This window comes from Sceloporus occidentalis, unplaced genomic scaffold (assembly GCF_023333645.1).
Source record: "Sceloporus occidentalis isolate IW3139 unplaced genomic scaffold, rSceOcc1.0.p SCAF_6, whole genome shotgun sequence".
Classification (NCBI taxonomy): Eukaryota; Metazoa; Chordata; class Lepidosauria; order Squamata; family Phrynosomatidae; genus Sceloporus; species Sceloporus occidentalis.
In genome coordinates, this window is record NW_028316986.1 from 141,249,182 (window position 1) to 141,263,132 (window position 13,951).

The 13,951-nt window shown below is 38.2% G+C and overlaps 1 protein-coding gene across 1 annotated transcript in view; it reads right to left on the bottom strand.

Moving 5' to 3' along the window:
• Positions 1-13,951, bottom strand: part of LOC149311458 (uncharacterized) — a 29,003-nt gene that overhangs the window by 836 nt on the left and 14,216 nt on the right. The window contains exons 7-11 of the mRNA XM_089531102.1: positions 9,705-9,811; positions 9,343-9,394; positions 5,346-5,478; positions 3,609-3,750; positions 1,691-1,822 (exon numbers count right to left, since the gene is read on the bottom strand). Coding sequence (XP_089387228.1) covers positions 1,691-1,822; positions 3,609-3,750; positions 5,346-5,478; positions 9,343-9,394; positions 9,705-9,811 — 566 coding nt within the window. The remainder of the gene's footprint in view (positions 1-1,690; positions 1,823-3,608; positions 3,751-5,345; positions 5,479-9,342; positions 9,395-9,704; positions 9,812-13,951) is intronic.

Sequence of the window (13,951 nt, forward strand, 5' to 3'; positions counted from 1 at the left end):
GTTTGATATGTCATGATTCCATCCTAAGGAATCCTGGCAATTGTACTTTACTGAGGAATATAGAGTATTTTTGCTACCAAGTGCGAGTGTATCCACCAACACACCACCCCAGGAAACCTTGCAAAAGAATGGGATGAGTATATCCAGAGGCAATAACAACCAGCAAAATCCAAAGAACTACTACATCAGGGCAACTCATGTTAGGCAGCATTGCACAAATGGTTTTCACACAACGTTGCACACAAACCACTTAGAATCCAACAAGAAAGTGACATGACCCAGGAAAAAAGCATTTTTGGGAAAATATCGGAAAGTCATTTCCATTTAATTCATGAATTCACTTTTTTTGCACAATTGCTGTAGTGTGAAAGCTACTTGTGGTTTATTCATGGGATTCTCCCTGTTTTTGTGTTTGTTGCCAGATTTCCCATGGTTCTTTGGGGTGAGTTTACTTCCCGTGCCACAGAATAAGCAAAATAATGCTTGTCTGAGTCCCAACACGCTCCTCTCTCTCTCTCTGTTTCCTGCTTCCCAAACTGTCTCCTTTAAGGGATTTTGGACTTCAGTTCCCAGAATCCCAGGCTATTGGCCAACATGGCTGAGGCTTCTGGGAGCTGAAGTCCAAACTCCCTTAAAGGGGACAGTTTGGGAATCACTTCAGCCTTCCCTCCAAGCTAGAGCTCTTAAAGAAACAGCTGCTGAAGGCGAATGCAGGGACAGAGCAAACAAGATAGAGAAAAGGCTGAGTTCCCCTTGCTCTTTCCTGTGTATATCTGTCCGTCTTCAGCCTTCCGCCATAGCCAGAGCTCTTAAAGAAACAGCTGCTGAGGGAAGTCAGGGACCCACACACAGAGATTTGTTGCAATCTACGTGTGAAAATCATTTGCACATCTGATCACTTTTTCAGGATGCACGCACTTTTATCATTATAAGGATGGAGGCACATTTGGTCCCATTGTGTGAAAACTAATTGCACATTTGTGCACAAGTGCAAATTGATCTCAGATTCTGCATGGGATAACAGCGCTTTGCATGTGAAAATCATTTGCGCAATTGTAGGTTAATAACGGGTTCTCACCATTTTAAACTTCCAATTTTTCCCTATGTGATAAATTCCTAAGTCTCACTGCTTTACCGTATACCAGGGGATAGGTGGATCCCACATCATTTTCACAGTAGCTTCTCCAAACAGAAATGAGTAGGAGAGAAGAAAGAGAAATCACTGGTCCATGCATTTCTTTATTTAGCTTCTTAAAGGACTAGTGTAATATTCCCCTCACCACAAGCTAGTCCCACTGCAAAACTGGATCTGACAGTTCATCTCCATGCACAAAGGCCAGTTTCCTATGTATTTGTGCACTAACCATTGTTAAAACTGGACCTGCAACTTCATTTCCATACACAAAGGACTTGTAATTTGTACTGATATCCTCACATACCAATGTTAATGTCTGTATCTGGCTTCCACTCCACCAAATGCATCTGAGGCAGTAGACTGAAGTCTGCAAAAGCTCATGCTGCCGATTTCTTTCTTTCAGTTAGTCTCAAAGATGCAACAAGATCTCTCTATGTACTGACATTTGCTGAGCATGACATTAAATCAAGTGGGTTGATCCAGAAATCAGAATTGGTACATACTTATAGACAGTGAAAATGGAACACTACATCATGTAGTTTGTTAATACAGTACCTGAAGTTGAGGAAACTTTGCAAGAACATCAGCTTTTATCTCCTCTGTGGCTAAAATTGCTTCAAGCAGCTGTACGTCTGCCAAACTGAGGCAATTTCCAACAAGAAACTCTTGTCCATGCTGTTTCAGAGCCTAGAAAATAAGAAATTATATATGTATGTGTGTGTGTGTGTGTGTGTATATATATATATATATATATATATATATATAGAGAGAGAGAGAGAGAGAGAGAGAGAGAGTATATTGCTTTGTATATTGCTTTCAGATCACAATGTGTGTGAAAATCTTCGCCACAATTGCACAACTTTCCTGGGGAAATGCCTTTTTAATCTACTGATTTTCCCCGTGTGATAGCCTCCTATGGCCATAAAATTATTGGTCAGCATTGCAATAGGCTTAATGTTTTGTGTCAAGGTGCTTGATCTCATTGCTCTTGACTGAGACTTGTGGAACCAACAGTCATTTGAAGAGAAAAGCCAAGCAACCACAGTTCTGGAAATGCTGTGGAGGTTATAAGTGGCAGGATAAAAACTAGGTGTCTGAATGAAACAGAGTTAGCTAGGGCAGTCAGGGACAGGGTGAAGATCTGAAGGGGATTTGGGGAGCCGTGAATGAGGAAAGAATTTAGGGAGTTCATGTTTAACCTTACTGGTATATAATAAATTTTTGCTTGTTTTATTTTGTACCACTGTGCCTGACAGTTTACTTTTAAGAAGTAAAAGAGAGGACAGGTCACTCTTCCACAATGAAGCCACTCATCCAGTTTAGTGGTCACTTTGAGGTCCAAGTACCAAATCCAGGGACAAATCTTAAGGGTAAAAGGGCAGGAGTGACAGGAGCCCCAGGATTGGAACTAGAGGGCTAGACTGGAAAGGGATTCCATCACAGTAATCTTATGAATTAAAGGGATAGGGCTGAATAAATGCAAACCATCACTTCAAGACCACCATTTACGGGGTGCTTGGGGAGATACAGGGGCAAAGCAAGACAAAACATATTTTAAGAATTGGGACATGAGGACTTGGGGGAAATCTGTGGGTCACAAAAATGCCTATGGCCACACTTTCCCTTTTGATCTATTGCCTCTTTCTCCAACTGCTCAGTCAGTAAAACAAATGTCAACACTATGGAAAACAAAGCTACAGTCCTGTGCATAAACACAGCTCAATGACTGAATGGCAAATGAAAAAAGTTGGACAAACTGTGACAGGGAAATGGCTGGGATAGCACAGAATGGTATATTGATTTTTGAATGGAATGCTCTCCCAGCATTGGTGGGAAGAACAAGATAATATCCTGTTTCACTCTGTTTTAGGAGTCATAGGGGGCAGGGCTCCGTTGCCATTCTGGCAGGCTGCAGCACTTCTAAAAAAAACAGTCCAAAAGTCACTTCCAGTTTCCATTTAACGGATTTTGGGGGTTTTTGTAAGTAATCCACAAATCTTGGAGGCTTTCACAAGTGGAAGTTCACTCATTTTGAATGACCCCCCTCCATTTTCAGAATTTAGAAGATTGAAGAATTTGAGGTGCAGTGGAGACGTGGGGGTTGAAAAAAAAGTTTAATAACTGCACATGATCCATAGGTCATACTTTCGCTATCCTTGTTATATTATATTATATATGTTATATTATATATATCGCCCCCTCACCATTCCCTTCTCCTTTTGTGTCGTGTCTTTTAGATTGTAAGCCTGAGGGCAGGGAACCATCTATTATCCCCTCTGTTGTAAGCTGCCTGGATTCCCAGTGACTGGGCGGCATATAACTAAATCCTATTATTATTATTATTATTATTATTATTATTTTACAAGAGAGTTTCAGAATTCCGTAAAATCCTTAAAGAGATAGTAAAAAAATATTTCCTGCTTCTTCAAAATAATATGTAGCAGACAGCAATAAATCTTTTGTGACATTATACCTTTTCATAGACTGGAAAGAACCTGGTTGTGGCCTTCTCGGCGATTAATGCAGCCTGCTTCTCCTTTTGCTCAGGTGGGCAGAAGGGATACATCAGAATCAATCCAAATAAGTCCATCGTCCCTTCCACAAACATGTCAATTCTGTGTGGATAAGGAGAGAATATGTCACCTTTTAAAGTGCAACTCATTAAGATTTATCTCCTTAATAGGTAAATTTAAATGCTAAATTCTGTGTATAAATTCTGCTTAACTGAAATTAGCCCTTGAACAGCAAGAGGAAAGCATGAAGCTCAACATATATTCCCTGTTCTTTCCTTGCTATGGCTTTTAAAAAGTTGTTTATGCTAAATCGCCAGCTTTTAGTGTGAACCTTTGGTTTCTCATTCACTGACTTTTCCAATATTTAGTGTAAACAGTGGTTTGCCATCTGTTTAACTGAGACAAATCCACTGACAAGTGAATTTGAATCACTGATAGCACCCAAAATGTAGTCATGTTTAGAGATCTGAAGTAATGTTATCTCTGTAGTGCATTAATTTTAAATACTAAAGTAATAACTAGTAGCTCTTTTGGAGAGTGGGATAGTATGTAATGGTTAGTCACCACTTCAAAAATGTTCCTCTTTAAGTTCACTTGGGAAGCTCTAAAGCTGTTTTTGTATTTTAATTTTTTTACGTAAGTTAATTAAAAAAATTAACCAAAGAACAACAAAGAACACAGGTACCTCCTCTAATAACAGGCAACATTACCAAATAACATTTAAAAAGCAATGAGTAATGGGCAATACATTGCATTTAAAAGTAAAATTTTAAGATTGTTTCTAGCAAACAGAGCTCTGGCAGATAGTGGGCTTGGCATCAACACATGACATCTTTGGAAAACTATGGTTGACTTTCAAAATGCCCTAATGATATACTTGTAAAAAGAATATTACACAGCAGTGTAAGTTGGCAGCATGAAATCATAGGACGTGAATAGGATCAGCAATAATATTCATATCCAGAGAAAAGGAATGTTAGGATTATTTTGAATGAGAGCTCTGTGTCTTAGATTTTAAAATTAATGTAACAATGGGCCGTACAGACAGGCCAAAATAAAGCTGCTTCGGGTCACTTTGGAGGTATGCTGTTTAAATGATGCATGCGTCCTAAGGGGCCAGAAGCCACGCCAAAGCCACACTCCAGTCCTAAGGACTGGAGTGTAGCTTTGGTGCAGCTTCTGTTCTCTTATGATGCATGTGTCATTTAAACAGCATACCTCCAAAGTGACCCGAAGCAGCTTTATTTTGGCCTGTCTGTACGGGCTCAATATTGATAGTTAGAAATCGGGAGAATTTGTCTGTTGCCATTAATGTTGGGTGGCTGAAATGCAGTTAATGCATTTATTCAATATTTTCATTATTTACAAAAACACATTGGTTTTACAGAGAGTGGTATGTTTGATTATTAAGGTACACTCAGTTTTGTTCCTCACTCATTCATAGGTGCTCTTTCTATAGCTTTTAATACCCTTCTTCAATCTGGGGCTTTCCTGATGTGTTAGACTGGAAACCCTGATGGCTATGAATGGTAGGATTTATAAAATGATATCTGCCTTAAAACATTGGATCTCACAACCTGTTCAGTTAGGTTTTCAGTGATTTATATTCCCCCCCCCCCCCCCACCCCCAGCCAGCTTCAGATACTGGGCATTATTTTGTATGGATTGGAAAAGATGAGTAAGGAACGATCCAGTACTGTGCTCTTTCTTTCAGGTTCTTCCCATGGAGGTTGTATTTCCCTGCAATGTAGTTGAGAATTGCTCTGGTCTGGATCAGCTTCATTCCGTCAATCTCCACTAATGGGAGTTGGCCAAATAGCAAGCACCCATCTTTAGAAAAAGAGAACATGAAGTTATTGATCTGTCATATCAATGTAATACTTTTTTTTTTGCATTGAAAGAAACTCTTGACAGTGAGAGCTGTTCAGTAATAAACTTGCTGTTCTTGAGGAAATCACTGTTTGTAGAAGTAACAACACCTCATTTATTTGATGAGAATAAGGGTTAATAACACAAATAGAGTAAAACAATACAAACATGGAAAGTGTCACAGTAATAATTTATAATAAAGAAAGAATGTTTGAAAATGGTCAAAAACATGTTTTTGAGTACACTTGTCCCTCCTTATTCACTAGGGTTAGGGGAACAAGACCCCGTGAATATGGAAAAAACGCAAATAACAAAAACACCATGTTTTTACCTGAGAGGACACCTCTCTAGGAATCTCTGGGTCCTCCAGTGCAACTCTGTGGTCAATGTCCAACATACACTGACCACAGAATGGCACTGGAGTAGCTACAAATGCCTAGTAGAGTATTCTCTCTAGGAATCTCTAGGTCTTTCAATGCAACCTTTAGTTAAAGTTGACCATAGAGTTGCACTGAAGGACCTAGACAGTCCTAGAGAGAACATATTAATGAAATCCGTGAATAATCAAATCCACAAATATCAAAGTCGCAAATATGGAGGGATGACTGTATTAGGAAACAGTGACAAGGAGGATCCTGGACAGACAAAAACTTTTTTGGTTCAGGAGTTCTTCTGTGCAAAATACATGCATGAAAGATTTGCAATTAAAACAGCGTTTTCTGTGCAGTAAACAGCTTTTCTGTGCATAAAATTTTCCCCACAAAAATATTATTTTCTTTACAGAAAAATCTGGTCCCTGTGTTGAAAATGCTGCTACTGGGGACATCCCATGCAAAATCTGCACAGGATCGATTTACATTGAAATTATTTATTTATTTATTTATTTATTTATTTATTTGTACAGAGAATAGTATTTCTAGAATAGTTTCAGTCCATGTATTCAGGACACAGTTGTGAAATACACAGCTCAAAATGTATTCTCACAACAAAATTAATTTTAAAATTTTCAGAAAGTTCAGCCATATGCTAATTTATAAATAATTGTGGTGGGACAATGCCACATTTCCTTAATCGCAGAGTTGGAAAGGGCCCTATGGGCCATCAGATCCAACCCTCTGCTCAATGCAAAATCTCCATCTTGGCTAGCATCCCCAGCAGGTAGCTGTCCAGCCTCTTTCTGAAGATGTCCAGAGAAAGAGACTCACCACCACCTTAGATTTCTGACCTATCCTTGATTAATATGAAAAAGCCTGTTCATGTGTTGTTACTCTTTTTAAATAGAAGAAAAATCATAGTTTATTGTTGGCTTATGAATACTGTCTGAATTGTACAAACCAAGATTTGGGAGCTGGGGATCATGAACAAAACCCTCCTGATTAATTCTATGCATTCATGTGAAAGGATGAATGGAACAGGAGTGAACACCCAGTGTCCACCAGTGCAACACATTGCTTGTTTACAGTAAGAGAAGATAAGTTAGGAATTTTGCCTCATTGTTATGTGTGAATAACATGACCAAGATGTTGATAAGATCTAAGCTTATCTTTCCTTTTCCCAGATGTTTTTTTCTCTAACAATTACAAAACAATAACCACAATTATTCCACTGAAGCAATCCTTGAAGTCAATGGCAGCTGAAATGGGAGGTCTCCTCCCTTACTTTTGCTGCTTAGCCTTTTACTCTTCCTGGTTCTCTGACTTGCATGTATCAGAAATTCCTTCATGGGCATTGGAAATAGAAAGCCAGCACCAGGTGTAGAGTTGCAGCAATATTTTTAAAAAGTAATAAAATATGTGGCACATTTGGTGGTTGGTCCCAAGCTTTATAAGGAGTTTATCAGACAAGGGAAATTGGAAGTATGATCCAATGGCAATCTGAATGCAATCATGGGGTTTAACGTTATTGCGTGATACACTACCACACGCAATTTCGGGCAATGGCATGCTATTTTCGGGCAATGGGAAGCCAGTTCGAATACAATTTGCATTCACGTAAATTCACTGAACTAGCGAATTCATGTGAATATGTTCTGGCCCCACTTTCTTTTTATTCGAAATTAAGAGAAATTCCTCACGTGAGATAAAGTCCTAAGTCTCTGTTGGGGGAAGGGATTAGGTTGTCCCTCTCTCTGTAGTACTTTTACAAACAAGTTGTTGTTGTTTTTTAAATTCAGGCAAGCATCTGGCATGTGAACTGGGTTAAGCTTGACGGTAACAGTTGTTTTGGTTTATTGATGTGCTTTCAATCTGGTTTAATGTTTAATCATATTTCCATTTTAATTTGAACCTTATTCTTCTCAGTTGACTTGAGTGCCCCTTTTGGCAAAAGGACAGAAAATGTAGTGAAATTAAACTTAAATAAATACATAAATAGTCTCCCACCAGTTTTGCAGCATTCCTCAAAATGACCACACCTTTTAATCTGTACAAATTCATACAAGTTCAGGTTGCTCCAATAACAAAAGGCTGGGATCATCCTATAATCCTCTACCCAAATCTTATGCCAATTAAAACAGACTGAAGTAAAGCAGTTGCTCAGCACGTTAGGTACTGGTGGTGCACTTTGCAAAATGTTTAAAGTATACTGCCATGACAGCTGCTTTTGGAATATGATATTGTGCTTTGTGACTTGTGTCTAAACAAGGAGTAACAAAGTCAAGGCCCTTAAGATGTTATTGGTCTACAAATCCCAGTGTTCCTCCCCACTGGCTATGTTGAGTAGGGGTTTCTGGGAGCTTCAATAACAACGAAAAGACCACAAATTGTTCAACGACAGAGACATTAGAATAGGAGCAGAAGAGGCATAAACCCCTGAAAGATTAGGCTATTGGTGGCTGGCAGTGCTGTGCACCTCAAAATTATGAGTCAAAATTGGACCATTCAGACCTTTATGTAGTTGAGCCACATCCAGAAATTGTGTATTCCAAAACTCTTATTAAAGTCATTTACAAAGTGGGTTGCTGCCCATTCTTGCAGCAGTTTAACCCAGATGTAGCCAAAGTAGGTAGACCAATGCCATACCTGAAGTAAACCAGACTAACATTTGAACTTTACTTCTAACATTTCCAGCAAAGCAGCAGACTAGGTAGGGCTGGTTGTGGGGCACTGTTGCTGCTCCCATGACCCTCTCCCCTCCACACTTCTGCTGCCTCAGTTGCTGCTTCATTCTGCCTGAACATAGGGTGAGTCCTAGGGCCTTTTCACAATATAGGAATCCCACTCAGAAGATTGATTGACAGAATAACTGATTTTAACTGTATGATACAGGGAAGATAAACGTTTTTTCCAAATTGGTCTAAAGAAGCATGACTTCTAACTGTGTATCTACTTGGCTTTTGCTATTTTGTCCAATGATTCTATTTTTTGTTTTAACGGGCTGTGTATCATACTTTGTTGGATCTGCCTTAGGTCTCTTGCAAACAGTTTTGAAAAGCAGAGCAGTTGGTTAAGGTGATCCTGTGGTTTGAAGGGTAAATTTTCTCCTCTCTATTTTTTTTTAAATGTAAAGTTATAGTGCTGTAGAGCAAAATGCCATTTCATTGATCCAATTACACATTAAAGCATACTAATGCTTAAAAAGAGAGAAAGAGAGAGAGAGAAAAGCAGAACAGAACTTTTTTGTTTCAGTATATCTCAGAATTGAAAGGAAACCCACCAAAGAGTGGGAATAAAATGTTACAGCTGTTGCTGGGAATTGCCAGAAAGTAGAAATAACAGAAACATCATTTAGATATTTTTAAAACCCTGAGCACTACAGCAATAAACACCACAACCTCCCAACCTTTCTGCCACATTTGGAGAAGCCAAAGACTATGTCAGAGCTTACCATTTATTAGTTTTTCATATTGTTCTCTTGATTCCACAAATGATTCTTCACACTGGAAAAAGAGAGAATAATACATTATTTGTGGTTGTACTTAATAGTTTAATGAACATGCTTTATGTTGCATAAGTTTACTGTATGGGTCTGACGTAAACACATCATTAAGCACATGAGTTGTGAGTTGGGAAATCTGTGGTTCAAACCTGAGAACAAGTAAAAGCATGTATTTCATGACCAATATCTTTGCTAATACATTGTGGTGACCTATGGTTAAAATACAAGCAATTAAAACTTGAACTTGATCTCCTAACTAGAACTCAGTGTTATTTGATTTTTTTTCTTTAATAAAGAAGGAAAGAACAAACCTCAACTCCAGCTGAGGCTAACAACCACCGTATACATTCCATCCGTCCTCTGCCATTAAGGTAGGTGAGTTTGGGTTTCTTAGACATATCTCGAAGTTGATGGTTACCTGATGAATATAGCAATGAGGGGACATGAATGTAATAACCATCAATCATTTAAAATAACAGAATGTATACTATTTTGCAGATTTTAATTTTATCTTGTAGGGGAAAAATAACTAAATCAAGTAATATTCCAGTATATAAAAAAATGGAGGATATGGAAGAGAGAGCAAACATCATATATGGATGGAAAGTTTGCCCATTCTTCTGGTTACAGGGTACAGAGATATGGTAGGATTATCAGTTTTCCAAAGACCACAGTCCTAAGTGCACATAGGAGAAAGTCCTATTGAATGCAGAAAGACTAATACACACACACACACACACACACACACACACACACATACATATGTTTAAAATTGTTTGTATTCCCAGGCAGTGTGTGTTACAGTGTGCTACTGTAATGTAGATACAGTAGCTGTCTTTTCTAATAGAAAAAACTGGCTTGGAAGCTCAGGAGGAATGGCCAGACTGCCCATGCCACATGTCTCCCATTATTTGCTGCCTTGAGAGTGTTGCCACTTTCTAATAACAAGGTTGGCTTTGCTCAGATAGACCAATCAGTGTACCATTCTACAAGAAACAGTTGGATGCCCACCTCCTGGGCAAACTTTAAAAATGGATTCCTGCACTGGTGGTGAATAGGGGTAGATGGCCCTTGGCATCCCTTTTGACTGTTTGATTTTGTGCCCATGCCTACTTCCTCGTTTCCTCTCCACTTCTTCCTTCTTAGCTCAACCAAGGGATGTGGGTTTCCTTATACTCCTGAGCTGGCTGCACAAGGATGTAGGAGCAGTGCCCAAGAGTTCCTTTGATAATGTGCAATGGAAGAGAAAAACAGAGTTTAGTAATTTGATAATTGTATGCAGATTACAAAAGTGTATTTCCTGGCTGAATGCAAAATGCACCTGCCCTAACATTAGATCTGAATGGCCTGGGTGGTTTTCAATTACCATTTCCATGGGAAATGATACACAAGAGACAGGACCATAGTCTTACCCCACTCCTTCCACCTTTGTAGTTGCTGAGAAAAAGCAGTGATTATTGTACATAGTATTTAAAATGAAAGAGAATATTTTGTATGTGATACTCTAATATCATTGTCTAAGTTCAAACACTTCAAGGGTGGATAGCACTAGCATTAGGATGTCACGCAAAAAGCTCCATAGTTTATTGTGATAGGGATGAGTTTAGCCCCAATCCTCTAAGACCCAAGCCTTTTGCTTCCCTGTTCCTCTGCACCTTGGTCTGGCCAAGAGGAGGAACTGGAAGCTTTTGCTTCCCTTTTTGATTTATGACAGCGGTATCATCCACAATGAACAAACTGTAGGTAGTCCCAATTACGGTTTGCTTAAAATGAGACATGCCCCAGAATGATAAGTTATTAAATAACCCTAGATAGTATGCCAGGAAATATACAGAATCTTCTGAAATATTGTGGATTAGAGACTAACAGTGGTTCACAGACACAATATGAAACCAGTATGGTTTATTGCTGATGGTTACATTTCAGCCAGACTATTGTGCTTTCTTGTGGCAGATACCCCCCCCCCCAAAAAAAAAAAAAAAAAGATCTTGGACAAAGATAAGAGAAGCAGTTTGGGCGTTGTTATGAAGAAAGGAAGAAAACCCTGTTTGACTCACAGGTATTAGTATTCAAAGCCTGGAAGAAAACATGATCTAAACCCAGTATGAAGACTCACATTGTCCTAAAAAAATGAAGGGCTTAGAGGCTGCCTTGATATCATTGTTCTGTAAACATCCTGACATTTCAAAAGCTCTCTGCTAGTTCTACAGGTGGAGGGAGTGCTTATTTTAACATTTGGATTTAATCTGTCTCATATTAAATATAACTGTAAATGATGAACAAATTGAAGCTATTTACCATGATGTAAGACTGGTTAAGATTCAAATTTAATAACAGTCTTTTAAAATTATGCAAAATATTTGATACAGGTTGCATTTCAGCTAAAAAGATTTAATAGTTTTTTATAATCCTAGGAGGATTTAGGATGGAGAGAGCATGTGTGAATTTATACTCTCACTCCACTACACTTCAGTGAATGCATGGAAAAGACTATGATATATTTCTTACAGTGATGTTCAGTGTATGAACGCACTGGCACAGTTCTGGCACATAAATCAGAAAATAAGCAACATAACTGTGCAGGTACAGTTTGATATGCAGAGCTATTTTGTCTGATTTAAAAAGACCCTTAATATTGACAAAGAAAACTGATGCCATCATTGCTTCATGCCTAGAATTACTGGTACTTTTTAGACCAAATGCATCTTGTGCAATCTGCATGGTACTGAACTATTTAGAAAATGTTCACTGGGTTGTAACATTGCTTCTGCATTCTGCATCCGGTGCTTCAAACTCTGCAAGGAATCTATGCATGCCTGATAGAATACACAGTATGAGGTCCTTAGTTTTTACTTACAAAACCTAAAAGGATTAGAGTAGCCAATTGTTAGATTAGTGCTCCTACATTGACTTTAAGTAGGAATGAGGTGTCTGAAGAGGCACTGTTCAGGGGGAGGCTATGCACAACATCTGTACTGACTGATATGTATTATCATCTTAAGTGCACATTATTACACTCTTATATCATCTTAAACACACATTACATACCATCAAACATTTTATGAAAACACTATTTTATATATGTTTTCTTGGAAGTGAGTCCCAGTAACGCTTACTCCACAGAAAGCTGGTTCACCACAAAGATTGGCAACCTGATGCTTGTTTATAGGATTTATTTCTCCCAGAAGACCAAAGCCTCTCTGTGGCTTGGGGAATGCAGTTTTACCATGCAATCCTATACATGGCTATTCACAAGTAAGTCCTGCTGAATTTAGTGGTGCTCTCCTCTAGCGTAGGAAAGTATGCTTGAGAATGCATGTCATAGTCTGAAAATGTATGTCCTTTTAAAATTATTTTAGTGTATTTCAACGGTTACTTGTTTCTATTAAATTATGACAAACTCTCATAATATATAATATATAAAACCTGATTCCCCTCCTCCATACACACAACACACAGTTTCAGAGGTACATAAAAAAGATATTCGATCCAATCCAAGGAAAGAAGTTAAAAAAAGATCATCACTCTAAGCCACATTTCATTCCTGCCACAATACAGTGGGCCCTTGGTACCCGCTGGGGTTTGGTTCCAAAATTCGTGGATGCTCAAGTCCCATTAAATATAATGACATAGTAAAATAGTGCCCCTTATGTAAAAAGGCAAAACCAAGGTTTGCCTATGGGAATTTGTATATTTTAAAAGTATTTTCAAGCTGCGGATGCTTGAATCCATGGATAAAATATCCATGGATAAGGTGGGCTGACCGTACATTTAAGAAAATTTGAGTTTCCCTTTATTTTTACTTCCTAAATTACTAAATTTGTACCTTCAGTCTTTGCCTTGTCTAATCTACTATATACCTTATGCCTAATTCATCTACATTAATATATTAAATATAATTAAACAATAATCATTCATTTTCATTCACCTGTCAAAGATCTACAAACAAACAGCAAGTAATGTAAACCAGAAATAAGCAAAAATGAAATAATTGTATTGTTACATGCACTTTTGCTTCTATTTAATCCATTTCCCCCATAGCAGCATAACTTAAAGCATTTTATGATTGAAAGGAAATACCTATCCTGCCTTACTCACCTTGTGCAAAGCTTGGGATGACTTCTGTCTTCATATCAACAGTGCTTCAGACTTTTGTAATGCAGGAAACTCCACCTACTCTGGGGATGACTCCCACTGTCTCTCCCTCCGCATAAACAATGTGCCTGGCTTGGTTAACACTGCTAGGTTTTTTGAATATATATATATTTTAAAATCCCCCGCTGAATGCCTATCCTTACTAATATTTAAAGATTTTTTTTTTTTACTGTTGCATACCCTTGGACAGGTAAAAAAGAAAATAAACATTAAGCTTTGTATTTGGTGGGATCCAGTGTGTAAGATTGTAAATTTACATTATCTTTGTAATCATCCCATGACAGTATGCAACTACCAGTACCTTCTCATACATACAATGGTTGTATTCAGATCATGTGTTGTCCTTCTTGTGCAGAAACCTTCCTTTATGTTTTTTTTAAAAACTACCTAATTTAAACCTCTA